General features: G+C 37.5%; 1 protein-coding gene across 1 annotated transcript; it reads left to right on the forward strand.

The window, feature by feature from the left end:
- Positions 1 to 3808: 3808 nt before the first annotated feature.
- LOC144528313 (ADP/ATP translocase 2) lies at positions 3809 to 6228 on the forward strand. The gene is made up of 4 exons (XM_078266849.1): positions 3809 to 4020; positions 4858 to 5344; positions 5444 to 5584; positions 5794 to 6228. Exons 1-4 carry the CDS (start codon positions 3910 to 3912, stop codon positions 5949 to 5951), a joined length of 897 nt encoding a protein of 298 aa, XP_078122975.1. The 5' UTR covers positions 3809 to 3909; the 3' UTR covers positions 5952 to 6228.
- Positions 6229 to 13243: the final 7015 nt, after the last annotated feature.

Consider the following 13243-nt stretch of genomic DNA (forward strand, 5'->3'; position numbering starts at 1 on the left):
GGGGATGGCATGCAGTGAGGAATACTAAAAGCTGTGATACTCACCTGTAACACTGAGGTATCCTTTCTTTTCTTTTTTTAAAATTCTTTATCCAAACAAACAGTTTCATTGTGCAGTTTGTGTCCGTATATGTAGCCTACAGATCCTATAGGGTAAAGGCTTCCATTCTCTATATTGCTCCCTCCTTTAGGATGTAAACACAAAACTAAATTTGGGAGTTTGATCACACAGCAGCTGCCATATTTGTTTTTGTCTTCTGAAGGTTTTGGTTAAGAAACTTATCTGATTTCAGATCGGATCTACTTTTTATAAAAGGCACTCAACACTGAATTTTCACTTCAAGGTCATTTATAGATTTTAATTCTATATAATTACCCAATTTACAAAAAAAAAAATACTACACTCAAATTATGATTACATAAAACCTACCTCTGCCTCTCACTAAAAGAAAACAAGCAATTTTGTGCAAAAAGAGCATGCCATTGACCTGTTGTCCTTGCTGTAATTAAAAGGCAGCAGAGGGATTAGTGGATTAATTTACACCTCCTGTTTAACTGGATGCTCAATTGGCAGTAAGAAATACAAGTGGATCGTGACTGCCATCAAAATGCACATCTAACTAAATGAGAACAACAAAGCAAGGAGCATAATAAAGCATAATCAACCTTGTCAAAATGTATCAACTGTACCTTTCACTGCACTCAGACTAAACAAACTGCTTTAACTAAAACAAAATATGGCAGAATGACTGAGTGAATTATATTTTACAACTTGTTTCCCAGTGTGTTTTCAGCTAAGTCAGGTTTCATTCATTATCTTGGCCTTCTCTTACTTTGGATTCATGGTCTGTGGCAGACATCACAGCAGCTCCTCCATGTGGTCAACCAATACATGCAATATACAGACTCCAATGATGTGAGCATTGGCTTATTACTGTGAGATATAAAGGTGTTTACTGTACAGTCAGTCAGTGTTTTAATCAGAACAGTCTTATCTGAGTTGTGTGTGGTCATACTAAACATGGTTTGGTTTACAGTTTTTCTCAGTCGCTTTGGTACATTTCTCAGATCAGAATTGAAATTCAATCTTCACATCATTGTGTCACTTGTGCACATCAAAAAAGCAGTTTCTCATTTCTTTGAACAAGTTGCAAATGCTTTAGTACATCCATGCAAATGATTATGTACAATTCTCTGCTGTTTCCTACATTATCAATTGCTTATGTCATGTTGATCAAAATGTATTATAATGGGTCTATGTTGAATAGTCCCACCCCCCCACAACATTTAGGCATTAGTTCATAGCATAAGTCTTTCCATGCAAAATGGTTGAACAAGTTGTCATAATATGTCAAGCATATTTCTATACATTTCCATTAGACGTTTTGTCCTGAATTGGTAAATTGCTCCCAGGTGAATCTTGACTTTCTCTAACAAAGGTGCATCTCATGAATCATCAACTGGTAAGTATATATATACCCGGACCACAACACAATGTTACAATGAATGTCAGGAGGTGTAGGAAGACTGCACTGTAATTCCTACAGCACTGCATGTACAGTTTTCCCTAAGGAGATGTCCTATGTTCACATTTCTGTCTTTTCCTTTCTGTATCTCAATGACATGGTCTGTCAACAAATTACAGTACAAACAGTAAAAGCGTAAATGTGAATCTTGTCCAGTCTCTTGCAGTCAAACTCCCACATACACTAAGGTGTAACCTACAAAATTTACAATAATTGTCATCAAAACTTTAGCCATAGTTTACATCAGAACATCCCTCCAGAGTACACTGTTATATTGACAACATGACTAAGCAATTTGACTGTCTTATCCGTACACAATAACACAAGGACTTTTCATTCTGATGGCACTGACATGTTCATTGACACAGATATTTACTTTTGAGAGAGGAACTAAGGGTTTTGAAGAGACTGGCTTTTGCAGGTAATCCATGGTGTTTTGCTATTTGTACGAATTGTTTTGAGAAATGCACTTACTGTTTTGCAAATGTCGAGGATGATTCGAGAAATGTACCAAAGCGACTGAGAAAAACTGTAATAAGCTTTAAATGAGGTCCTGAAGACAACTATATTCAACAGCTGGCATTCACTGTACTGGGGAACATATTTTGCTTCCAGTTCTGTGATTTGATTAGGCTTGACATAAAACAAGTTTAGCTATTTTCTAACATTGTCACAGGAATATGTGATCACCTGAGACATATTACAACATTGTCACAACATTGAGACCTTGAGTGCAACAGGAAGTCAGTAATATGTCAAGCTTTATCTGTCTTTCACATATTTTTTTTTTAGATAGATAGATAGATAGATAGATAGATAGATAGATAGATAGATAGATAGATAGATAGATGTCAGAAATACCATTCTCTTTTAAAAAGTCACAATTTGGCAATTCAAGGCATTCTATCAACACATTTTTTTTTATTAAATTCAGTTGATGTTACAAAATGTTTTAAGATTTTTTTGTAAGGTTATTTGTACATTTTGTGCCATTTAATGCAGTCTCTTGCCTCCCTCTAGTGGACAACTATGATCAAGCCTAAACTGGATGAATGATACTTTTATTTTGGAATTTCATCACTTACATGCAGCTATTCGCCATATGATTCACAGTAACACAAATTAGCAAGCCAAAACAGTTTACCTATCAATACCTAATAGGCTCAGGTTTGTGAACAGGTTCAGTAGTGGAATACGTATATAGATTTTTTTTTTAATTGGCAATTCTACAATGTAAAAAAAAAACTCTTACAAATACAAGTCTTGCATTGCAAGTATAAAGTGCAAAAGTATTAGAATGAAAATATAGACCATTTCACAGTTGTAAACATAAACATTCTAAATGTGCACAAGTTGATTTTCTGTTGCAGTGTATGTGAATGACATCATATGACAGGAAGTTACCAAAGGTCCAGGCTAAATGCCTAGCAATGGAATTCCTTTGAAAAGGTCTATACTTGAAAGTAAGTATTCATTATGCTGAATGGCCCATTTCAGAATCATATTCATGTACGTGATATCACTAATTATAATTAATGATTCATTAATGTGTTGATCACTTTAATGTTGCAGCTCTTAAAGATGGGACTAATTTTATTTGTTTTATACACTGCTGTGCATCTTAACGCATAATAATATATCATAATTTATTAGTTGAGTTATATTTTCCTAGTAGCTTGGCTAAAGTTGTTCAATAAATGTAGTGGAGTGAAAAGTACATAATACAGTAGGCTACAAAAGGCAACTTGAGCAGGCCTAAATGATGTAGGCTACACCACTGGCTAGGTATAAAACATGTAAAATCAGAGGAATACACCTCACTGAAAAGCAACCATATCGTATTATTACATTTTTCTAAGAGTCGTCACATTCGCTGAGAATTGTTTAATATTAGGTAATATGTTGTTAGTAATTATGGTATATGTCTCAGTGAAGTCCTTGACAGCTCTGTAACATTCTCTGTGACATTCAGAGTACTTAAATGTCAGGGCCAAGCCGCTGTCTTCACTGATCTAAGGTGTGACAGTGAGCAGGAAGCCAAATAAGAACAAGTCCACGCAGTAACTAATATGGTTTTCTAAATTTAGTTACTTCACGTGTATTTTGTAATATTAGGATTTACTCGCCAAGGGCAGAGAAATGTACGCAAAGTGACGACATCACTATCTATGCAGTTCTATTGGCGTAGAGCCGCGTGACTGGAGGGATGGGCCAATATCCTCAAATCACACTTCTCGTATTGTATCGCGATCAATTGTGTTACATAAATCCGAAACGCTTCTTCGCAATCGGCCATTTCGTCTGTGCAGGCCGTCAGTTGTAGAGGGCAGTGGGGGTATATCGATTGTACTGTTATCTGAAAGGCACACCAAGAACATCGCACCATGAATGAGACAGCTATTTCTTTCGCCAAGGATTTCTTGGCCGGTGGCATCTCCGCTGCTATCTCCAAAACAGCCGTCGCCCCAATCGAGAGAGTGAAGCTTCTCCTTCAGGTAAAAACTCTCCGTGTCTTCCGGAAGGCTCACTAACGTTAGCCGGCTAGCATGTGTGATCTTGCTAACCGCAAAGTTAAGCACTTATCTCCGCCGGTTGTACTTATGTGTTCACAGGCTCAGAGTTGTACATTGCACAGTAGCATGCGATAATATAGAATTAATGTAAGTCTTGACGGTAATAAGTTAAAGGATTTAAGGTCATCGTGGGGTGGGAATGACCTACACGAGCGTAGTTGCTAACGTTAGCGCCACACATTAACCTTAGCCGGCGTAACGTTAAGCTAACAAAGGGCAAACGCTTGTAGTGATATTGGGACATTGTGTACAAATACACGGCAACACCTCCGATTTATTTAAAACCCTACTATTTCATAGGCAATTAAATTAAGACAACATGCCGGTTGTATTTGAGCTTTGATTGACAATGAAGTCTTTCTGGTGGCTAATGTATCCTAATGTTGAGCGAGATGGCTGCGCTGAGGCCCGTCGGCAGTCATTCACAGCTGGGGCAACAAGTTTTAACGTTACATCCTTTTCTGTTAAACCTGCACTGCGACATTGTTTCTTAACCGTACCACACTGACCCCCGATGTCTCTTTATTATGTTAATGTGAAAGCTGTTTCTTTCACTTTAAAAAATGACTAACGTAAGTCATTTGATTGCTAGTCACATAACTGCTGTTGAAATGGGACTTGTGTGCAGACTTTGCAGCAACTTTTACAGGTTTAACATGCAACAAGGTCACAACAAGGAGACCCTGTGATTGACCATGCTCAACAGTTAATTAGCTTACCTATTTTAAACGGTTTCTTCTTTCTATTTCATTATTCCAGGTCCAGCATGCCAGTAAGCAGATCACCGCGGATAAGCAGTACAAGGGTATCATGGACTGCGTTGTCCGTATCCCCAAGGAGCAGGGGTTCCTTTCCTTCTGGAGAGGTAACCTTGCCAATGTCATCAGATATTTCCCCACCCAGGCCCTCAACTTCGCCTTCAAGGACAAGTACAAGAAGGTCTTCCTTGATGGTGTTGACAAGCGCACCCAGTTCTGGAGGTACTTTGCCGGTAACCTGGCCTCTGGTGGCGCCGCCGGAGCCACCTCTCTCTGCTTCGTGTACCCCCTCGACTTCGCCCGTACTCGTCTGGCTGCTGATGTGGGAAAGGCTGGCGCCGGAAGGGAGTTCAATGGTCTGGGAGACTGCCTGGCTAAGATCTTTAAGTCTGATGGCTTGAAAGGTCTGTACCAGGGCTTCAATGTGTCCGTGCAGGGAATCATCATCTACAGGGCTGCGTACTTCGGCATCTATGACACAGCAAAGGGTACGTCGAGTTTACATTAACATGCAGACCAGCCTCCTCAGTGGTTCATCTTCTAGATCTGACTGTTTTTTTTTTGTTTTTTTTTTCCTGTGTTAACAGGTATGCTTCCAGACCCCAAGAACACCCACATATTGGTGAGCTGGATGATTGCACAGAGTGTGACAGCTGTTGCTGGTCTGACCTCATACCCCTTCGACACTGTCCGTAGACGTATGATGATGCAGTCCGGTCGCAAAGGAGGTGAGTTTATTGTATTAATGGAAGCCTTTACAGTCATATTCGCATATATTCCTGCAACTACATACATTTTGTGTATAGTTGCTTGACTACATGGTTATGGACTAAATGCACCTTGGAAACAGAACTGAATATTTTTGTAGGTGTGTCTGTATAATGGGATTACCTCTACCCGCATTATTTAACATCTGCTCTTTTCTTACCTTCCTCAGCTGACATCATGTACAGCGGCACCATTGACTGCTGGCGTAAGATCGCGCGCGATGAGGGTGGCAAGGCGTTCTTCAAGGGAGCCTGGTCCAATGTGCTCAGAGGCATGGGCGGCGCCTTTGTGCTGGTGTTGTATGATGAGCTGAAGAAAGTCATGTAATTTGTCATATTGTCACATCACTGTCCATTTTGGCTAAATGTAATAACTCTCCATTTCTATGGACTCTGCATTCTGCCTTATTTATGGGAACAAAATAGTGTCTCACCCCTAGCTGTGGGCGATGGCTGTACATTGTGCATCTCTATGATTTTAAACGTTCCACACCCTCTTTACCAATGTCATTCCTGTTAAAGAAATCTGATACCTCCTCCTGTCATTCACTAGGTTTGTATGGTCCCAACTTGAAGAATAAATTTATTCTGGGGAACAATCTAAACCATTGATGTCAACTGTCTTCACTGTACACTGCATCACTGGATAATGCAATGCACGAAGTGGATTACACCCAACTGCTATATTTACTTGCGCTTATCTCTTCCTGAGCCTTCCTGGTTAACCATGGTCACTGCTGGGATTGTAGAGTAGAACACCTGAGCCTTGGCGCCTTCTGAAAAGAGCTTGACAGGCTCCTGATAGTAAGCAGCAGACGGCGCATGCTTAATTTAGCTCATGCTTGTCTTGCAGTGATAGGAGTTACTGACCTATTGAGATTTTGGTTGTTTCTACGATACCTTTTCACAGCTAATTTAAATGAGTGCAGTGTTAGTTACTCATCACAAACAGCAGGGAAATATAGACATTCTCTTGGGAGAGAATCATTAATTGCTTAGACATCAGAATGGGAATGAATATTTTCAAAATTCTCTTGTTTTAATGGAAGAAGTGGGCTTGTAAGATTGAAATGTACCAGGCCCTGCAGTGCAGAATAACTACATGTATGAGCTGTGCCACCCTTTTTACCGTCGTGTCTACAGCCAGTGATCGTATGATCCTGACGACCAAAAAAGTTTTACATAGATGTCATGTAGATAAACCACTTGTGCCTCACAGGAACACCATTGGTGCATTTCTGTCTACAGGGCTTGTACACAAGTTTGTAGTGCAGTGAAGGAAAATGACATTTCTTACAATGTCAGATGAAGGAGAAGACAGTCAGCAAAAAATTTAGATGTGACGCCACACATGCGGAAGTTGCAAGGTATGCTCCTCCATGGTTTTAATCTACTTGGCCTGAGAAATTAAAGACTGACAGCAGGGGGCGCCTGTGGCAAACAAGTGTGAACCTCCCGCCTTCCCGTATCCTGTGCGCATGCTCGTGTTGCCCAAGGAGGAGTGTCTACAGCTGATGGATGTGATCAGGATGACGGAAGTATTTAATACGGCGACAGCGCGTCCCAAGTGTATGAAGGTGAAGGCAGTACCGTCACCTGTGCAGTATAATGCTATACTGTACACTGCTGTCTTTATGAATGATAGTTTAGAGATGTTGGTACATTATTGGGTGTTGGTGTATTGCATTAGTCTGTATTTTTTGTTATGTGATGTTTTCCCTCCCATCATGTACAAAATAGCACAACCTTACAAAATGGGCCTAATGCAATATATCATCACAAAAATAAAGACAGAATAGTCGTGTGCATGAATAAATAAGCAAACACAAGTCTGCTTATTCAAATGTCTTTTTTTTTATCTCAAACTTTGTTGATTTGTGTGTCACAGATATTACTCGAAGAGCACGTTTTTAACCAGTATGGCCCCAATTAATGACCAGGCACAAAGACAGTGAAGTTTACAAATACAAAATGTAGCTATTATATTTTAAAATCAGTTTGTTAATTAGGCTGCCACTGTATTTGTCATTTATGTTGACAGTGTGGTTTTAGCCACAATATTTAAACTTGAAAGCTAAGAAAAATGAAATGAATTATCAGGGGATAAAAAGCCATGTTTTTCCTCAGAAAAACACATTCTGAATTCATAAAAAATTATAATTTATTCCACCAAATAAATCTTTAAACTCTATTTTTTAATACAACCTGATTCCCGAATACAATACATCTTTGTGTGTCCCGTCCCCCTTTTTTTTCTCTGATGATTTTACTAGATTACAACCTAAGTATGAGAAGCCATAACTGTGTAACATTAACACAAACAATTTAATATTTAAAATGGACTATGCAAAGTAGGCTACTCAGTCTTGCTGACTGTACGACTGAAGGATATTCATTTATTCTCAATGGTATGCCACTATTAAAGGTGTTCATTATCAGAAAATTAAGACTTCACTGCATAATGAATTTTAGTTTAGTTTTTGTTTTCATTTTCATTTTATCTTTGTCATGATGGTAATCATTTTTACATTTTTTGTAGGAGTAACAGTAGACCTACAGCTAAACACTCAGTGGTTGGTTAATCTTGCTGCAATCAGTAAAGAGTATCAGTAAAAGCTAATATTGCATTATGGTAGATAAGACACAGTCCACATGCAGTAGGCTAATCAGAGCATAATCATAATTTATGGGCTATACGTACACCTTTATTGTGTATAGTGGTGTGTGCAGCAGCTCAGAGGTTAACACAGAAACATCACAGCAGGACAAACCCATGCTTTGGTTCCTGGAATATATTTCCTGTGCAGAGTTTACACGTTGGCTGCATCAGTTTCCTCCCACGATCCAAACACTTGTGATTCGAGTGGACTGCACTCTTGAATTGCCTGTAGGTGTGAAGTGAAGTGTGACTGGAATTGTTCAGTAATCATTGTTAGATTTGTAATGGACTGGCAGCTTGTCCAGGGTGTTTCCTGCCTTCTGCCCAGTGCATTCTGGGATACAATCCAGCACGTTGTTGTCACTTCCAACTGTATTTGGAATCAACAAACCACAAGGCTAATATTATCTATGTGTGGGCTTAATTTTAGCCAATGCAGCTTCAAGAATAACATCTATCTATCTATCTATCTAATCTGTTTTTATGGATTCAGTTTTTAGTTTTGGGCAGTGCGGTCGTTTTTGTCTTTTACCTTTTTAAAGACAAAAGGTTACTTTTTGTATCAATTTTCTGGGCAGTATATTCATGAGGAAACCAGGAGAAAGAACCAAAAAATAAAACAGCAACAAGACTTTCTGTGAAGTACAGGAAAGTACTAGTTTTTATTCCTTCATAATCAAACTTCACAAACAGCTTGAACTTGTACAATACCTCAGAGAGTGAAAATTACAAAAAAAGTGCTGGTAACATTTACAAAAATCATCCTTACTTAGCAACAATCAGTTTATTCTTCCACACTTTTTTTAGTCTTTTGTATTAAGGCTTAATACTTCTGTATAAAGTATATGCAAGATAAGTCTTCACAGTTTTTCGAAAAAAGTCACAATATTATGTAACATAATGAAGCTTTTACGGCTATTTTCTTTATAATAACAAATACACATCACTGGTAAATATATGTGAAATACAGGGCTTATTGTAAAATGGCAAGTAATGATACTGTTTGCTGAGATAAATTGATTCCACACACTGTTATAGGAAAGTTTTGACATACCATTGCTATAACTGAAGGAGGAGGAAAAGAAAATGATAAGCATAAACACTTGGGAGATCGCCTCCAAACTTTGGCACATCCCATGAAACAAGTTCACAAAATATGAGATTTATTTTTGAAATCATATATATGGAAGAATAGCTAAACTGGCATAAAGTGAAAACATGCTGTGTAGTAAGGTGCTAAATCAGAGATATTACATTGCCAGCCTTTTTTTCCCCACATGGACTGACATGAATAAGGTGCATTTGTAAGACTCAAAGCATGTAGGCCTTTCTTAGATGTCGACAAAATATGTAATAAATACAAGTTTTCAAAAACAACCTAAATGAATTTGACCAATAGTCTTGAGGCGACCCCATATACTCATGCATTCCCATGGATTCAGAGAAATTAATATCTCTACTGCAGTTGTGTAACTCTCTAACTGTGGCATGTGAAAGTAAAAGCTGTATTGTATTCATGGTATGTGTTTTTTTTCTCCTTATTTTTTAAAACTTATTTTATTTTTTTAACTGTTGAAACTGTGACAAACTTGATGAGTAAGAAGATGGAAATGAAAACTGAATGCGAAACTAAGCCAAGATATATTCACAAGATCCTCTAAGCTGCACTGGTTTACAGGTCAACAGATGAGAGCTCTAGCCCTAGTCTTACCAATTTCACCCTCATGCATACTGTACGGTTAAAGTGACGCAACAAGCTTGCTTAAATAGTCTACATCACAAAAGCAATTTGGTTTTAGTGCAAACACAATTGGCTGGCTTCAGCTTCTCAATAATAACAAGCTCACCAAGGTTACAAGAAGGCACATACTTATGCTTCCTCTAACACGCAACATATTTAGACAAACCGCAACATCTTTCAACAACACCACAAAGCGGTGAAAACAGGAAAGCTACTACATCCAGATAAAATGGTGAAGTTTTGCTGTTTGTGAATTAATCAAAAATGTACACTTATCCATCAACAAAATAATGACGTTAAGGTCAATAATTACTGCTGTTGTGAATGACCTCGTTGAAAAAGGATGAAGTATGATACATTTTGGTGGACACAGATTCTCTACATACGTAGCCAATGATGCTGTGTTAATGACAAAAAGGTGCATTTGGATTTTTTTCTTTCTCTAATGAGTATTATTATTTCACGTTAAAGCATTGTTTTTCGTAACATCCCAGAAAAAAACACTCAAAGTGACCAAATATGCAGAGAGTGTTTTTAAATGAAAGGTGTGCACGACATTGGACAATTGGATTACACTTTTGGTATTTGTGTTTATCTTCAAATGTGTTATTGGCTGTGTGATGAAGACAATCAACATTTGACTCATGGGACATGATTCCTTCCTCATACATCCCGTCTCTCACTTTCAGAGCTGCTTGATTTGTCCAAAACAATTACAGGAGGAAACAACAGTTTTAATGCCCCTCAAATCTCGACACTAATACTCGGGGTACTGCCAGGTAAAAAAAACCTGCTTGGAACAACATTATGTGGATGTGCATTTAAAAAAAGCGACTGATTTTTATACCTTTGAATACAAAAACAAATCAAAACTTGTCAAATATCACCATTTACTCAGCATGGGTGAAACAACTATGGTTCAGAAATGTGTTCAGTGAATTATATTGCTTTTGATAGAAGAAGACCAAAATAAGTCTAGTGCAAATCTCTTTTCTGGTTTGAGAAGTGGTGGTCGGGTTAATGAGACTCAACTGTCATATCTGCTCTACCATAGCAAGAGCATACCAAGTGATTCTGATGACTGGATAGCTGTCAAGTGGTATCCCTTTATGACTTTTCTGAATGTTTAAGAGAGCATTCTTTCTTTTTCAGAAAATAAAAAATAGAAATCTGTCACCAGTGGATGCCGTGTAGCAATTTGGAAGGAAAACCCTAATAAATATTTCCTCTCATATATAACCCATCACTTAATGAATGCAATTAACCAGCACAAAGGAAATGTTATAACTTCTTACATCTAAATGACTCCTATTTTGAACGGGAGGAAGTTAGTCACCCTCCCCTGTACAGCTGGGAGGATGTGCTTGTCTGTCAGCTCGCATCTGTGCTAACGGGTGTTGTCTGTGCAGTTATGTCTGTCAAATACATCTCTCAACTTGGAAATGTTGGAAAACTCACTCCAGTCCAGTGTTTGACAAATCATATTATAAAAACGTCCTTGCACATACATTAAAAAACAAACAAACTTTATCCCCTCTTTCAAAACAGCAGTCAATACATTTCAAACAAGCTTGTTTCATAACAATAATAATAAAATACAAACCAAGTTGGAGCATAAATTATCAAAAACAAACTGAAAACACATTACTGCAGCATATATTTCAGGGTTGCTTAGTTGTGATGTTAACTACCTTTACTACAACAGCTCCACTTCTGCCAAGTTCATGACTACTGTATATAGGAGAAGTATTTTTTTAGGGAAATAATAACACATCAAGCTAACGTAGGCAAAAGAAAGCCTAACAAAATATACACATATTTATAAGCACATCTCATAGTTCAACTCAAGTGCATGTTTACAAAAAGCATCTACATACAAGATATGGCAGCAAAAAGCCTGAAAGCCAGATGGAAAAGAACCTAAGCTGCTTTTATTAGGGCACATGTCATTTCTGATTTGTAATGCCAATATTTGAGAAATTCTGTCTTCGCCCAGGTACAAAACATCGCCAGAATTACAGTAATTAAATTTCCTATTTTTAACACACAGGATGGAAAAAATACAGCAGATTCACCTTGAATTAGACCTTACAGTAATAAAATATTGTCAAATTTAGCCAAATGATTTACATTCCGCTCGCAGATGATGTGTTGTTATTACAAAAATATATGTAATCACTTTCATAAATATTTGGACCACGTTGTGATATTTAAATTTGTGTTACAGTTTGGTTTTTAATTTATTTTCATCATGTATTGATGGCTGGCTATGGTGCTTTTTTTCAGTGAACATGAAAGACTTTGACTTGAATTGCTGAGACTGACGGTATTATTCTCATGATTTTTTTTGGCTTAATAAACAACCTATAAATATGTGCAAACTTAACATATTGGTCCATCTCAAGTATAAATGGCTAAATGTGCTCAAAGTCACAATGTCAGATTAGTATTTTAGGGACAGCCTTGAAATATTAGACGGTGCCAATATTTGAAGAAAACCGCTATCACAAAACTATTTTGATATAATCCAATGTGAAGGTGAACAGGTCTACACTGATTTGCTAAATGTGTGTATAGAAGACAATGATTATTATGTTTCGACAGAGGAACGATGCAACATTTACAATCTTATACATGCGATAGTTTACATCACAGCTAGTGTGGCAGATTCATTTTTATGTTTTGTTGCATTTCTTATAAAAAAAAAAAAATCTATTTTGGTCTACAATAGGCAAATGAACACAACCACAAAACTATAAACAACTGATCAAGTGACAAAAACATAGATGCATTTTCACAAGCACCCGGCAATGAGAAGAAAAACAAAGAAAAAACAAAACAACTGTAGCAATCTAACCCAATTATATAGGAACCCCACACACATAGAAAATAAACATTAATTTCTCCATAAAACTTAAATTATCTGAACCCTTCTTTGGTTTATAAAAACAAACATTGTCTAGTACAGGTTTTTTTTTTTTCTTCCATTTGACTTCTAATGATTAGCATGGCCCCGCTTTACAAATGACCACTACCAGTCTCCTTTAGGTACAATACATTACAGTGCTAAAAGTTTGAATCTAAGTCTGCATGTCCATTATGGCAGACTATGTGCTGGCTGAGACAGTGACCAACATCTGCTTGCTGTTTTTTTTTGTATTTTATATCTCTGCACTGTGAAAGGGAGACCTACATAGAGAAACAGAGTGATAACATAGTG

Source organism: Sander vitreus, chromosome 13, assembly GCF_031162955.1.
Source record: "Sander vitreus isolate 19-12246 chromosome 13, sanVit1, whole genome shotgun sequence".
In the NCBI taxonomy this organism is placed as follows: Eukaryota; Metazoa; Chordata; class Actinopteri; order Perciformes; family Percidae; genus Sander; species Sander vitreus.